At 43.8% G+C, this 16461-nt stretch overlaps 1 protein-coding gene across 1 annotated transcript; it reads left to right on the top strand.

Annotated features, from left to right (window-relative positions):
- Nucleotides 1-769: 769 nt before the first annotated feature.
- On the top strand, nucleotides 770-15740 carry PPP1CC (protein phosphatase 1 catalytic subunit gamma). Its single transcript, XM_059485094.1, has 7 exons — nucleotides 770-1014; nucleotides 9775-9906; nucleotides 10914-11144; nucleotides 12261-12365; nucleotides 13307-13530; nucleotides 13929-14063; nucleotides 14497-15740. The coding sequence occupies exons 1-7, from the start codon at nucleotides 960-962 to the stop codon at nucleotides 14584-14586; spliced, it is 972 nt and encodes a 323-aa protein (XP_059341077.1). The 5' UTR covers nucleotides 770-959; the 3' UTR covers nucleotides 14587-15740.
- Nucleotides 15741-16461: the final 721 nt, after the last annotated feature.

Raw genomic sequence — 16461 nt, 5'->3', positions numbered from 1 at the left:
AAAATAATAGAAGTGTGAAACAAACAGCAAGATGCTTTTGAACGATGAGGTTAATTCCTTCATCTGCAAGGACTTGAAAGTGCTGTATGTTTGTCTCTTCAAGGATTTGCAGGTGCAGAGCCACGTGTCTGAAAGTGCTCTGGAGTGGAGGAGCTGCTCGGGACGCTTTGCCTCAACCCGTGAGGCAGAGATGGTTCAGTGTGAGGTGAAGGACATGAGAGCTGTGCTCTCCCAGCCCTGAAGTGTCCCCAAAATCCAACCTGAAGCCACCACCTCCCTCACACGTGGGTCCAAGGGGCCATGACCGTAGTGGGGGGATGACCTGAGGGACAAGGTTGCCCTGTCCAGCTTCCTGCAGACCCCATTCTGCAGGAACCCTACAGGGTACAGACCTTTCCCCACAGAAAGGGTGATCAGACATTGGAACTCCACAGGGACGCGCTGGAGTCCCTGTCCCTCAATGAACGACTGAATGTGGCACTCGGTGCCATGGTCTAAGTAACATAGTGACGTTCGGTTATAGGCTGGACTGAACGATCTCAGAGGTCTTTTCCAACCTAATGGATTCTGGGATGCTGTGACGGCCACCACGGGTTCCGTCGCTCTGCCACTGTCGCGACACCGGGAGGCGGCACCGCCGCACTACTTCCCGTCCCGGGAGCGGCAGGATCCCGCAAGCGGAGCCGCATCACCCCTCCCGCGCTTCCCGCCCGGCCTATAAAGGGTTTCCGACGGGCCGCCTCGCGCTCGTAGTATCCGTGCGCCAGGCGAGCCCGCTGAGGGGACGGCGGCCATTTTGTTCAGTGCTGGCTCTGTGCTGAGGGGGCGGGGGGGCAGAGAGAGCGAGGGAAGGCGCACAGCAGGAAAGGGCAAAAACGAGACAGAACGAGGAGCGGAGTCGGGCCGGCCAAGCCGCGAGCGGAGCGGCGGGGAGGGCTCCGCCCGGCCGCTGAGAGGCGATGGCGGATATAGACAAGCTCAACATCGACAGCATCATCCAACGGCTGCTGGAGGGTGAGGGTCGGGGACGGCGCGGTTGTGTGGGGGAGGCGGCGGGGCCGATGCGCCGCGTCCCGCCCGCCCGGCGGGGGCTGAGGGGGCACTAAAATGGAGGGGCGAGAGGCGCTTTGTCTGCCCGGGGTCGCCGCCGCCGCCGCCGCCTCCCCCCCGCCCGGCTCGGCCCCGCAGCCCCAACTTTCCCCTCAGCCCGTGTGGGTTTTCTGTCTTTTGATCCCCCGGTGCCATGCTGGGAGCAGCCGGCTGCCCCCTTCTCCTCCCCTGCAGTTCTGAGGGGATGCTTAATCTAGTCCTGTGTTCGAATGAAGGGATGCTTAATTTAGGAGTATTTTGTAGGAAGGGCTTCTAAAAAGCCTTGGGTGTTCTCTTTGCCTTTCATGCATACACATGGGATCAGTGCGTGGCTGGGTATTCGCGGGGCTCTGGAAATAAGATCCAGCGTGTTTAAAGAGTGTTGAGGCAGCTTTTCAGCAAGTCGGGAGGAGACTGCCTTGGGTTTCAGTGTATGCTGGCTTTAGCTTTGATTAGCTGCTTGCATTAAAGCTGCCACAGGATTTTGGCTCTTAATTCGTAACATATGGTGGGTTTTTAGGTGTGAATAGAGGGTTGGGGTTTGGTGTTTCAGACAGTCTGAAAAAGGGCTTATTGTCTGCTATTGTTGGTGCTTTGGGATGAAAAGAGTTGCCTGGGACTTTGTAAATCGAAGGAAAACCTGGAAGTTGCAGGGGGTGTCTCCAGCACCATCCCTTCGCTTGCAGAAATCAGCACTGGACTGGGATCGACTGATTTTAGGGCAAAAGACTGAGAAGTTGCCAGTGACAAATTCTCTTCCAGGCATCAAGGAAAAGCATAATTATTCAGAGAAGGAAGCTGTCCTGATCCAGCCTCACTTCACGTGTGTCAGGGCAGGCATCTCATCTGGACTTAATCTTGAAAAGCGTGGTCAGGGATTTAACTTTTTTCCATTTGGCACAAAGTCAGTTGAGATGTTGCAGTGAAAAATGATGAAGAAATGTCTTTTCTTACACACTTTCCTTCTTACAGGATTTTGCTTGTGTAATGCTTGGATAGCAAAAGGTCAGGCAGAGGAACAGAAGTTCTCCTCTAGAAAATCTGAGTTAAAAAATCCTGTAGATGAATTATGGGATTATTGAATAAGTAAAAGTAAATGGGTTTTTTCCTCTGATCCGGTTTGGGTTTTGCCTGTTACCAATTTAAACCACTCTGGTTTCAATTATTTAAAGACTTCCCTTCATAAAGTTAGGCCAGGATTTTCCTGAAAATCCAGTAATACGACTTGTAAATGTCAGGTCTCGTATGTCGTATGTTTGGTGACATATTAATACATGCTCACTTGAGTTGCACTCATTAGTTACACTTCTTACTGATTTCCCTTAGTGTAACTAACACAGTATTTTCCAAGTGTAAAGTTTAATTTTTTAAAGCATGGATTAGACCTTTCCTAGTAAGAAATGCAAGTGATTTCTCTGTTTAAAGTTTCAAAAAGTAGTAAGATGTACTGTGTCAATGTGTTCTGCTCTTGCTCAGTTTATATCAGCATGAGATGGTTGGAGCAGATAAGAGTTCATAAATCAGGCTTCAGAAGGTTTACTGACATCTTTTAAGAGATGCTTCATGCAATTACAGCCCTTACCTGAGGTTGCATCAGCTGCCAGACCTGAAATTAATATTTTCCCTTTATTAATACTGCAGCTGGGATTTTGGATTCCTTGAGGCAACGATTGTCTTTCAATATTTAAAACAATTACTGGTGTTAGTAACCTATGCTAGTGCTTTATTTGTTGATTATTAAATGTCTGCTCTAAATGTCTTTGCCAGGCAGAGAGTAATGACTGACCTTTGTGAGAGTCATTTTTATACTTTTTTTTTTTCCTAAAAGATTGCTGCATTTCAGCACACACTGCATTGTAGATTTAGGCCAAACAAATTATTGTTTTTCAGTGCAGTTGTGGTAGAGCAAGTGCATGATGTTAGTCACACAAAGTGTGTGTGCCTGTGTCCATACCCCTTCAGACAACGCTGCACACAGATGAAAATCATACTCAGCCATGAAAACACTGCAAAATCTGCTTTAATAATCAGCTCACAAACTGAATTGCCCAAATCCTTGTGCAAGCTGTAATTTTAGAGCAATTTGGTATTTCATTATAGCTCTCTTGAAACTTTAAATACTTACACATTTTTATAGCAGTTAACTTTAGGTGATTTTGCCACTAAAATGTAAAGAGTATGAGCAGGGGCTTAGCCCTTTCTAAAGGTACCAAACCCCAGTGCTAAGGAAATTCTTGATGAAATGCTGGAAATCAGTGAGCAGGTACAGCCAGGTATTTGTTTTATCATGCATTGCCCTGTTGGAAGAAGCAGTGAATTGAATCTAATGGTTGAGGTAAAGTGAAGGGTGAATAATAAATTATTCTTGCTTTTGTCCTTAATACAGGCTATTAATAATGTATTTGTGAGGGATTTTAGTTGCTTTCTATCCTGACTCCTCTGCTCAGCTGCCATTATTCCTGCTTTTCCCCCAAATAGTGATGTTCCCCCACCCACGTTAGGTTATTTAGGTGAAATTATTAGCTTGTTCTTTAACAGGCCTGGGAATACATATCTCACCTTCTCATTCTAAGGTAAATATTTGAAGAGTCTTCCTTGCTCCAGTTATTTGTAGTACAGAACCATTTGGCATTGAAGTGACACAAAAAACCATTTTGCAGTAGCATTGTTCTCAACCTTGGAAAGCCTTTCAGGGAAAACATTGAAAATACTTTTTTTTTTTTGCTGTAATTGAATTTGTATTTTCTCCCTCTTTTACTGATGGGGGTTGTGTCCTGCTAGGAGCAGTTTCCTGAGTACAGCTTGTCTGACTTTGTGACTTTTGGTAAAAGTAATATCCACAAGAATGAGACTTGCAAAGTGTAGTAACAGTACCCTGCACTGAGAACTGAAATGTTTTTGAGTATCCTTGATACTGGATAAAGTCTCAAACATTATGGAACTAATTCACCTTCCTGAGGAATAAAAGGGGTCAAACATGAGAGCAAATTTTGTCCCTTCTAGCAGGGGGTGCTGAAAGCAGCAACTGCAGCTGTGTGTGCTGAGTCAGAAATGCCAGCAGACAAGAAGGTGCTGAAAAACTCCCGGTGAGGTAAAAAATCAATGGCACCTGTATGGTGTGGGAAAGGCTGCAGGAAATGGCAGAATTCCTGCTTGCCTCAGTAAAGAATGAGTGACAAATCCCGGGGCTCCCTGAGTGTGAGCGTGGCTTCCTTTCTGTGGATGTCAGATGGGCTGCCTAGAACTGAGCCCCTTTTCCATTTCCTTCATCTGTGCTGGCAGCTCCTGCAGATCAGTGGGGTCTGTTTGGAGCTCAGTCACCTCGTTAGAAAACAGCATTGAAGTGCATGAGTCTTACCATGGTAACAATAAATAAAGGCTAAAACAACAATTTCAGCATAGCTAAGTGACCCCAGCTGAAATGTGTTTGTGCAGATCTCTCCTCTGCAGGCGCTTCAGGGAGGATTGAATCATGAATGGAGGCTACTTTGGATGGAGCCACACGAGGCTGCAGTGGTGGTAGCCATTCTGAAAACTGAAATCCTGGCTAGTGCACTAAAATCTGCAAAAAGACTCCTGAATCCTTAAACATTTCTGTTTATACACCCACAGATTTCTATTCCCAGTAAAGCCTGTTGTAGAGATGTCAAGGAGATATTCTCTCTTAATTTACTTTAAATGGGGAAAGATTATCATCTACTTATTAAAAATAGTTGAGCTAAAGAGCACAGATAAGATTTTGCTCACCACAGAGAAGATTTTTTCTCACAAATACAGTCCTATAATTTTTTTTTCACCTTTCTGCTAAGTACAGCATGAATTGAGTCTGCAGGGTTGCTTGACCTTTAGCTTCATATACTGGGGTAAGAGTGATTCTCAGAGATGTTAATCTGAAATGTCACATTTACTCATGGGTGAGTTGGGATGCTGTGATGAAGTTTCTCATGGACAAGCAACTCTTTCTGGCCTCAAACCATATAATTTTCCCTTGATGTTAATTCTTTCCTGCTGTGGTGCAGCAGTTTCTGAGAGAAAACAGAAACTCTTCATTCCAAAGACCAGCATTAGATTCTTACCAATGCCATGGATTCAGATAAGTGTGTGGAATTCTGTGCCCGTTCCCAGTCAGAAGTGGAGGAATTTGTCCCCTGTGTTTGTGAGCAGTGTGAGTGCCTGTTGCTCCTCACCTGTCTGCCCTGTGGAAATGTTACAAGATTTAAAAAAAAAAAAAAACTTCTACTCATGCAGAATCTTCATTTGATAACACTGCTGTGAACTTTTGGCATACTAGAAAGCAGATGAGAACTTTTCAGAGCCTTGTGCACCGAGGAGATGCTTTTCCATTTCAGTTTGGAATTTGAAGAGATCTGATCAAAGCTGGTAGTGCCTGCAGTGAAGTAAAACCTTTTTTACATCAACCACTTTCAAGTTATTTATTCTCTTTGTGCCTGTGGTGCAAAACTGACTGTGAAACTGTCATTGGGAACTGCTAAAAACTAGATTAAAACCAACCTGCGGTATTTTTGGAAATGTCACTATGATTGCAGACATCCTAATGTAAAATATGGTGAAACTGAGAGACTTGTTTAATAAGGCAGGAAAATGAAATGACCTGTAGATAGATTATTTTTCTTAAAACATTTTCTGTAGGAGAACTTGATTCTCACACTTCAGTTGACAGTATCTCAGCTGCTTCTTGTAATGTAATACTGAATGGAAATGAGATGTTTGGAGCACTGCAATTTCTGGCATTTTTGAACTTCCTGCTATTTTTGACTGCTTCTCTAAGTATCTGTCCCTTTCATATTAACCTTGACTGACGTAAAGGACTGTGTGGCACCAAAGCAGGGATTGGAAAATGCTGGGGTGGGTTGGGCTGTGGGAGTCTGTTGTACTCTGCATGCATATGGTCTCAGGCTGTTGTGCATTCTGGATCCCCCAGCTCCTGACCCATTTATCCCTCCCAGGGAAATGCAGAATAAATTCTCAATGTCAGGCAGTGTTCTGACTCCTGGCAGCTGCAGCTCCACTTTGTGCTTGCTGTTTGCTTGCTCCAGAATGACTGAGTGCCTCAAGTTCTTGCTTTTCTTCCTCTTCCTTCCTTTCCCCCTCTGCTGGGCACCTGTCACACTGCTCTGATTATAGTACACTCATTTTAGAGTTGGTATCTCCTTGTTTCCATCAGTTTCTCCCTGTCTTGGAAGTTAGGGATGATTTTAATAGTGGGCCCTGTGTTCAGAGCAGTTCCTCTGCAAAGATCATCCAGGCTGCAGGCAAGGATTTCCTTCTGTAGTCATTTCCATCTAGAGGAGAGCTTATTTCTTCACAACTTCTCATATTTGTACAGTAAGAAAGATTTGAGCTGTTAGAGGACTGCCCAGACGGGACACTGAAATTCAGGCTCTAGAGAAATCATTTCTAAGAACAGGAGCATCCCTGCCTAAAGAGGGTGGCAATGTTTTGCTGTCTGGAAATGCTGCAGCAGTGTGCTCAGGCACAAATAAAATACCACTTGAAATGGGCTGAATTTTTTCCCCAAATGATTAATCTTCAGCTTGTTCCGTGTCAGTTGCAGGATGTCATTTCTGAGAGGTTATTTTTTATGCATTGAAAGGGCAAATGTGCCTGTACAGTACTATTGAGCTGCTCTTTTGACTTCATGGCCAAGCTGTCAATTAGCATTACAGTGTCTGATCTCCACAAGCTGCCTTGTTTTGGTCTAAACCAGAGAAACAAACTGTAAACACAACATATTTTTCATAGTGTTCTATTTTTGTCTTTCTTAGAAGGACTAAGTGACTTGAAGACCCAGAGAAACCTTTTAAAAAGTCATTAAGACTGAATATCCTGCATTTCTGTGCCAGCTCTTTCATTGTGTCTGAGAAAATCCTTGCACTAAAAATACGGATTCCTCAAACCAAGATGCACTTCTGCATTTTTGATTCTCCTGAAGCCAAACCCACTTTTGTTTTCCCAGCTTTCCAGGACATACAGGTTAATGTCATTAAGAAATTTAACACACTTGTCTCCTCTGTGCAGGTGTGACAAAGCAGTGAAAATGTCACTGGCAGGCAGAGTTGAACCAAATTTTCTGGTTCTTTCATCCATGGCATCTGTCCTAGGGAGTTTGGGAAGTGCAGCAAAGCATCATTTCACTTTGTCCAGGTTTTCTGCAGGCAGGTGACTAAAACTGTGTGAGGATTATACCAGTTCAATAAAAATGTATTGGAAAAACCTAGAAAACCTGTGTCTGAACCAGTGCTCAGATCTTCATTAAATCCTGAGCAAAAATGAGTGCACATGCTTTATTCATGAGCTTTAGTGACTCAGTGCAGTGCATAGTCTTTATAATATTTTGTACTTTTTAATTTATGGATGTGAAGTACAGGATTTGTTTTAGCAATTTCTAAGAAGACCAAATCATGGCAAATTAAATTTTTAGCTTCACGGAAAACTATATACAAATATTTTTATATTATTAAAAAAGGGGGGGGGAGTTGTAAAATCTACGATTAAGAGACCATTGGTTTTATATTTACAATTCTGCCAGTTTATCACTTCATTCTAAAAATTTCTGTTGTTTATTGCTTATGGATATTTGGCATTTTGAGTGACTTGCTTGTTTCTCAGGAGTCTTAGGAAAATTACTGTATGGATGAAAAATTACTGCATGGCTGAAACGCCTCATTCGTGATAAACTGCTGTGACAAAGATTTAACTTCCATTTACATGCTTCATTACTTGGGAGATGTTAATGAAAGCCATGAAGTGCAGTGGTAATTCCAGTGCTGGCATGTGCTGTCAGTGGTGAGGGATGGCACGTGGGCAGTGAGGATCAGAGGAGCAGGGACAGCATCACGGAGAGCTCTGCTAAAGGCCTGGCTTTGGACCTACAGTAATGAGCATATGTTGTAATCTGGGCTGGAGTTTCATTTTGGAGATGTTTGGGGAAAGCTGCTGGGGTTTGGGCACTGCCAGTGGTTGTGCAGGGCAGGCAGTGCCACCCTGGCAGGGTCTGGCACTCGGGGAAGGGTGGCAGTGGCAGCAGCACCGCGAGCGCTGGCAGAGCTCGCATCCAGTGTCACGGATTGCGTTATTTTATTCATGGTTGGATAAGGTGCACTCTGGCTGAGCAGTGTTTTCTGTGCTTGATCAGAGGCTTGTGGAGAAGTCAGGAGCTTCTGTGCTAGTGAGAAATTGGAACACAACTGTTTTTTGTTCTTGCTGTTCCTAAAAGTTGCCTGGAGCACCCCCAGCTTTCCCCACTGCAGTTCTCACTTGGCTCCGTGCAGCGCGGCCATGGCAGAGATTTGAGTCATGTGGAGCTTTCGGATTTCTCACTCCGAGGTGAAACAGTAGCACAGGAATGAGACTGAAGTGGTAGCTAGCTACTAAGTTATTCAGGGCTTCAGGAAGATAGTACTGCATGGGTTCTTGTGTTTGAAAGGATTCAGGCTTGTTGCTTTTTTTTTTGCAGTTAAAGACTAAACCTTTTTGGATAAGGGCATCGATTCTTCAGTCTCAGTGTTGTAGAGTTGCTCACAGTAATCACCTAACTTGGCAGCCTTAGCAGTGGGGGGATTTTGTTTCTGGAGGTGTTGGCAGAGCATTTCCAGCTATCTGAGACTCTGGTTTGGCTTTGCTGTGGCTGAACCAGTGGGTTACATTGTAGATGACTGCTGCTCTTACTCCTTTTTTTTTCTTCAGCCTTATCACTATTATATGTTGTCACTGGTTTTGACAACAAATAAAAATATAGGCTTCACTAGTAATGGCATATTCATAATTTTTAAAAATCCAGTCTTAACCCTGATAAATGCTGTTTTGTGCAATTTGGGCTGTAGTTACAGTGCTGCTGCTGTAGAAATGCCCTTTGTATTGCTGGGCAACAGAAGCAGGAGTGTGGAACTTGTTCAGGTCGGGCTGATGTCCTTGTCCAGAGCAGTAAGGAAAGCTGTAATGGATGTTAAATGAATAAATTGTCATGAATTGTTGCAGTGGGGGAGATTGCAGCAGTGATGGAAGGATGGGAGTTGGGAGGGGGAAATGCTTTGGGGCTGGGAGATTGGTCTCCTACTGGCTTGTCCTTTACCCTGCTCACAGGCAGTGATGATGGCAGCTGCTTTGTCATCATGATCCAAAGCTATTTCCTTACTGACACTCCTTACCTTCCAGTCATGTGTGTATTTTTCTTCCCTGTTTTCCAGCTGCAGTGTAGAACGGGGCAGTGCAGGATTTATCGGTGCTGTGGTCTTGTTTAGGTTGGCTGAGGTGATTTGCTGATTTAGGGGAACTTGCACATTTGTTGGTGCCTGAGTGGCAGACACCCTTTGCTCATGTTCAGACAGCTTCCAGAGAACAAGCACAAAACTGCTTCACTAAAAAATAACATGGAAATAGTCACATTGTCCGGGATGGGGTTTATAACTAAATGGAATTAAACTGATGCTATTTAAAATGTGACATTTTTAACGGGGGAAGTGTTGAGCCATGACTTCTGTTCAATGAAAGTAACATATGACTGGAACAGAACACACTCCCCTTTCCTGGCACTGCCATTTCACCCCAGCACACCAATCCTGCCCTGGTACCTTCTCATTCAGTGAGCTCTGGCATTTAGTCAGGCTCTTAAAATAACACCAGGGATGTTGCTGGTTTTAATAACTGACTTCTGACTCTCAACAGTGCGAGGATCAAAACCAGGCAAAAATGTCCAACTGCAAGAGAATGAAATTAGAGGATTGTGCTTGAAATCCAGAGAAATCTTCCTGAGTCAGCCTATTCTACTAGAACTTGAAGCTCCACTGAAAATCTGTGGTGAGTACTGTGAGTTTGGGTTTGATCTTGGGGGAGGTGTATAAGCAGAGAACAAGTGCCAGATGCTGCTTTCAATTACTAACAGTGAAACTAATAAATAATTGTAGCAAAATGCAAAATAAAACCCTGCTGGATATGTAAGGCAGAGGAGTGGAGAGGGGGTAATGTGTGGGAATTGTATTTGGGACCAAAATAAACCCAAAAAGCAACTGGTCCAGTTTCACCAGGCTGGGGAAGACGTCTTATTCATATAAAGTTTTTGAAAGAAGTTATCAAATAAATTATGTTTGGCCCAATTGTGACTGAACAAGGGGAAACAATGAGGAACCCCAGTATTTAATGTGCTGCCATGCAAAGCTGAGCAGTGGCCTGACAATATTTTAAAATCCTGTTGTAAACTTAGATTTTTGTGCTGTTTCTTGGAATTACTCTCTAGTTTGGTCTCACGGTATTGCATACAGCAGTGCTCATTTTGCACACATGTACATGTCTGCTTATGCTAAAAGATTGAAGAATGTCAACATAAAAAACTCAGTAAATGCAATTTTGAAAGCTTCTAGCAAATAGTTTTTTTATCCAACTCTAAAACAGAGGATTTACTTCTATTTGAAGCAGCTCATTCCATATTTATAATATTGGTAGTCTAAAACCATGATTTCGTGTTCTGCTTGTCAGAAACAAGCCATGATTTAAAGCAAAGGCAGAAATACCAATTTCATTTTTGATGCAGTTTCCCTGCTAGAATTGGAATTACTGGGTGTTTCCAGAAAACACACTTGGTTTCTTGGAATCTTGATTTTGTTGTATACACACAAATATTTTTGTGTAACTACCATTGCATAGATGTCAAAATGTGATAATTTTATCTACATTAACTGCCATTTTAAGTGTGTTATGGGTGGTATCTAACTGCAAGCTTTTTATTTGTGAAGCATCTTTGATTTGTTCTTTCTCTCAAAGAATGTAGTGAAGGGTCACTTAAGTGTCATGTCTGAATGTCCTTGCAGGTGACATCCATGGACAATACTATGACTTGCTCCGACTCTTTGAGTATGGGGGTTTTCCACCAGAGAGCAACTACCTGTTCCTTGGTGATTATGTTGACAGAGGAAAGCAATCTTTAGAAACAATTTGTCTTCTATTGGCCTACAAAATTAAATACCCAGAGAATTTTTTCCTCCTCCGAGGGAACCACGAATGTGCCAGCATCAATAGAATTTATGGGTTTTATGATGAATGTAAGTACCAGGCATGTGTGCCTCCAGTGGGGACAGCAGGGTGGCAGTGGCAGATGGCTCCTTCCTAACTTGAAATGCCCTCTGTGCTCTTCAGAGGGGTCCTTGGCCTGTTTTAGAGAGGGGAGTCTGTCCTTCCCCTGGCCCTCCTGGAGTCTGAGCCTCACACTACAAAGCAGCAGCCAAGTGGGTGATTTTATTTGTTGGCTGCTGTGTTAACTGACAATTCTCACTGGTAAAACTCATAGGGACAGCTAATGAGAGATGGGGGAATTTCATTTGATGTGCATTACAGAGGTTCACCTCTGTTTCATTCATCTGATGATGATATGTACAGATTGTGTGATGTATGCAGACCTTACCCAAACACAATAAGTAATTTTGCTGTGAAGTAGGAGCCAATGTTCCTGTTTCAAAGGATGTGATTTAATCCAGATAATGTAGAGCTGATATTAAATTAATTGTGCACTGAAGCATGTTGGAACTTGTGTGGAGGGACACACTTGGCTTGCAGATGATGACAAGATGTGCGCTCCATGTCTTGTTCTCCTCCTGTGAGGAAACAAAGATGTGTGGTATTTCAGAGTTGTCTCCTCAGAGATTAATCACAGGCTTAGTCATATATCACAAATATGTTCAGGGTTCATATCTGGGAGAGTCCCTTTGAAATTCATAAAACCGTGGCGGTTTTGTTTTTCAGTCCTGTTTTGTTTTTCAGTCCTGTTTATTTGCCGAAAGTGAGTTTACGTGGTAAAGCGGAATTTAAAAAAAAACCTGCTTTTCAAGAATTGCTGTCTTCCCCTGAAAGAAATGGCAAATGGCAGAATTTTCTGCAACAGATCAAATTCTCCAAGGGATAATTTGCCAAAGCAGAGCTGGGACTGGAGAGCTTGATTGCCAACTGTTGAACAGACATATGGTGTCCTTGAAGCTGTGCCACACTGAGAGACCTTTGCCATTTAAACAATTAAATAAGTCAGAAAATATCAATTATGTATAGGCTCTAATGCTGCCTTTTTGCAAGTCTCAGTAAAATTCAGGCAAGTTGTCTAAGTTGGGTTGGTTGTGTTAGTATTAGAAAAGCACATTGACTGGGATTTTCTCCCCAATCTCTTCTAGGTAAGAGAAGATACAATATTAAGCTGTGGAAAACCTTCACAGACTGTTTTAACTGTTTACCAATTGCAGCTATTGTGGATGAGAAAATATTCTGCTGTCACGGGGGTGAGTAGCAGTTCCTTAGGTGATGTTTGAGGAACTGGAAATCTCAGTCATGGCAGTTTCATGTTTACATTGCTGAAGCTTCAAACTCAGGGATTTTTCTCTGCCTTGGCTCATGTATGAGGAAGGGTTGGGCTCAGTGAGTGTCAGTTTTGTGAATCATGGAGCCGGTTCAGACACGATCTGCTCTTCCTTTTCCACCAAAAGCACCTTTAACAGCCTCTCCTTTGGAGTAGAGTCCTTGTAGGGGTTTTTGAGACATAGATGACCAGGAGTTTGATGTCTGTCCCAAAAACATCTGTTTTCACAGAACCAGAGTGGTTTGGGTTGGGTTGGAAGGCACCCTTGGGGATCAGTCAGTAGAATTCCCCCACCATGAGCAGGGACTCCTGTCATTGGTCAGGTTGCTCCAAGCCCTGTATGGGTTTTAATTTGGGTTTAATTTGTAGAAGTTGATTTATGCCGCATGATGCAGCTTTTTCTGGTCATAAAATACAAATTGCACCTTAAATGTTTTATCACTTGCAACTCATTACAGTTGCCCAGGGACTCACATCAGTGAAAAATTATATGAGATTGGTTTGATATTTTATTTAATTTCACTGGTCATCACAGTGAGCATTCCCTGTGATTCCTGGTGTTCATGCCTCTTTTATTTAACAGCTCTTCTATCAGACACTTGCAAAATATTAGTGAGATTATTGTAATCCTGTAAAATGTGGAAATGGCCTTGCTTTATTTTACTTCCAGTAAATCTCCTACAAAGTGACTTCTGTACCAAAATGCTGGATTTAAAAAACGTCAGTGAATGTCGCCACTGAGCTACGTAAAATGGCAGTGGTGAATCACTTTGAATCCAAGTTATTTTTGTCCTGGATGAATGTCAGTGCTGCAGAGCAAAGCTGGACTAAGCTGGGGCCTGCCTGTGTCTTCCCTGTGAACAGGTTTGTCACCAGACCTGCAGTCAATGGAGCAGATCAGACGAATCATGCGCCCCACGGATGTACCGGACCAGGGCCTCCTGTGTGACCTCCTGTGGTCTGACCCTGACAAGGATGTCTTGGGCTGGGGTGAAAATGACAGAGGAGTGTCCTTCACTTTTGGTGCTGAAGTGGTTGCTAAGTTTCTCCATAAACATGATTTGGATCTCATATGTAGAGCTCATCAGGTATTTTCATTTTGTACATTAAAGCATAGAATAATTTAGGTTTGGGGGACCTGAGTTTCACCTGGTCCAGGCCAGGCCTGTGTCAGCCCAGGGTGCTGAGGGTCTTGTCCAGCCAAGTTGTAAATACATGTGAGGTTCTCTGAATGTGTCCCAGTGTTTAACAGCCCTTATAATTAACATTTTCATATAAACTCTGATTCTCTTGAACAAGGGTTTTCTCAATGTTCATGGACTCTGTTGCTGAGCTGATTCTTGTGATGCTCCTGTTTTAATGTAAAGTTTGAAACTCATGCTCATTAAACATAGCCAGGTTTTCAGCTGCTGCCTCTTGAAAAGTTGTTTTGCACCTTGTCACGAGGAAGCTGCCCAGAATAACACCTCTGCTTTTGTCTCTAAAGGTGGTTGAAGATGGATATGAGTTTTTTGCAAAAAGACAGTTGGTAACTCTGTTTTCTGCCCCAAATTACTGTGGAGAATTTGATAATGCGGGTGCCATGATGAGCGTGGATGAAACATTAATGTGCTCTTTCCAGGTATAGTATCTGAGATATTCCCTTCTCTTTAGTGAGATTACACATTACATTGGTGCTATGTTGAATCAACATTTTTACTGTTAAATAGCAGTAAGACTGTTTCAAGTAGATCTTTACATCTGTCACATGTAGGCAGGGCAGTGTTTGCACTCACATCTTCCAAAAGGTGATAACCCTGTGCTGGTGTGAGTAGGGGAACTGTTTTATCCTGGAATTCAATCACTCAGGCAAAGCAGTTGGCTGTCAGCTGCTGCCACTGCTGTGGGCTCTGGAGCAGTGATGCCAAGGCCTGGCCTAGCTCAGAGCAGGAAACACTTTGATTTCCTGGCACATTGAGACTTGTCCAGAGCCATGTAGTGCCTCTACCAGTGAATTACTGTTGGACTGGAAGACAGCTAAAACTTTTTGCTAAATGACCCCTCTGTCTTTTCAGATCTTGAAACCTGCAGAGAAGAAGAAGCCCAATTCCAGCAGACCTGTAACACCTCCCAGGGGTATGATCACAAAACAAGCCAAGAAATAGTCACTTTGGCACTGCCTTGTTGGGACTTGTATCATAGTCTATAACCTCCATTTTTAAACTTATCATGTGTGCTGTTCAGCTTGCTCAAAATAGATAATGTGTTTGTGGTTTCCTTTCCATTTGATGAATGGCATTTGCTGGTTGTAACAGCGAATGAAAGACTTTGCTCCCTCCCAGGAAAAGTTTGAGAGTCCCCCTGTGTCGTTGTTCCAGCTGCACACTCCACAGCATCTCCCCACCAGCCAGGTAACGCGGGGCTGGCGGGGCCGTACCATGAATAGTGTAAATCTTGTTCTTTAGGGTCTGAAGAGGGCACTCGTGTGCTGTGAGAGTAGAGATTGTTCCTATCAGCGATTACATACTGTTTATACAAACCACTGTGAACTTTTTTTTATGTTCAATTTTGTTTTAAAGGGATTGCTTTTCTTTTAATGTCTTGTCATGTACACGTTAGTTTTATTGCTGTCGACTTTAGGAATAACCTTCAACCTTGCCAGCACCACTGGTAGGATGTATATTTAATTCAGACACACGTCCCTCTCCGTACACTTCCAATGACAAAGCCATTCTTTTAAGTGTTTGTGTCTCCTTCCTGAAGCCAAAGTTCGCTTAGAAACCCGTTTGTACACAACCCCCCTGCCGAGTTGGCCGGGCTTCCCATCCACGCCTTCCTCTCAGAGAAAAGGAAGTGCTGGCTGGAAATAGCAGCCAGAAAGGCTTGTCCATGCTCAAAGTGAACACGTTTTTGTACAGTTTCCGTGTGTTCAGTCGAGCAGATCCCAGGGCTGAGACAGCAGTCCCAGGGCAGTGACACAAATGGCTCTGGGATGATGGAAATGGCTCTGGATCTGCTGGAAGGGGTTTGTGCATTTCTGCATAAAGACTTTGTTCTACAAAGAAACCGAGAAACTCGCTTGATAAGCCAACCAGAGGTGTTGATCTTGATCACCGGTTTATATAAATCTCTCACAGAATCTTGTTTTTTAAAAACTGTTGATCTTTTTTGAACAGATGACAGTGTACAATATCATGTAGTGAAAATCACTTATTAAATGAAGAAATTGTTAAATCTTCTCAGTGTCGGTTTATCACAACATATACACTGCTGCTCTCCAAGGGCCTGACGTAGAGAAATAAATTGTTCTGGAAACCCACGGATTCTTGGTTTGGATTTGTCTGAGCTGCAAAAGGTGATTTGGAACAGCAGTGTTGGGTTTAATTCTGAATCTGGAGCCTCAGGCAGAGGCCCCTTTCAGCCGAGGATGGGGCCGCTGGTCCTGAGCTGGTGTTTGCCCCAGCCCTGCTCGGGGCTGGGCGGGGGAGGACAAGCTCAGCTCGGCTCCTGATCATTGTTCTGTGCACTGAGGGCTTGGCCTTGAGTGCAAGTGCTGCTCTGAGAAGGTTGGAGCTGAGACCAGACCCATTTCCTCTGGTGTTTAATTAGAGAACGAAATTTCTGATGGAATGGGGGGAACATGAGTCCATTTCATCAGTGCTGGCTGTTGAGGCAGGAGGCTCTGTGGGGATGGGTGAGGTGTGTGCCAGCTCTGGGCCTCCACAGGACCAGCCTGGGCTCCTTCACTGCCATGTGGAAAATGCTGTGGGGGTGTTCAGCACTCAGAGGAGGCGGCTGGTTCCTACCCTGTCCCTGCTCTGGGACAGCTGCAGCACTGCTGCATCTGCTGAGGAACAAGTTTGTCACTGGAATGCCCAGCTCTGCCCTGGTGTCCCCCTGAATTCCCCTCCACCTCTGCAGTGAGTGGGACTTGTTTGCCACAAATGGTTTTTCTGGGCAGTTTGCAATCATTGACTTTATTTTTTCAATGTAGTTCTCTGAATCAAAGAGCCATTTTCCTACTCTGAAGACATTTTTCC

The sequence above is a fragment of the Ammospiza nelsoni genome, chromosome 18, assembly GCF_027579445.1.
Source record: "Ammospiza nelsoni isolate bAmmNel1 chromosome 18, bAmmNel1.pri, whole genome shotgun sequence".
NCBI classification, from domain to species: domain Eukaryota; kingdom Metazoa; phylum Chordata; class Aves; order Passeriformes; family Passerellidae; genus Ammospiza; species Ammospiza nelsoni.
Note: the sequence above shows the minus strand (reverse complement) of the source record. Positions and strands in the feature narration are given on the sequence as shown.

Bases quoted from the DNA above. Each gene is read 5' to 3' on its own strand.
- PPP1CC (XM_059485094.1), top strand. From the start codon at position 960: ATGGCGGATATAGACAAGCTCAACATCGACAGCATCATCCAACGGCTG. The intron at 1,015-9,774 runs GTGAGGGTCGGG...GACTCTCAACAG, and splicing joins CATCCAACGGCTGCTGGAGG to TGCGAGGATCAAAACCAGGC. The intron at 11,145-12,260 runs GTAAGTACCAGG...AATCTCTTCTAG, and splicing joins TTATGGGTTTTATGATGAAT to GTAAGAGAAGATACAATATT.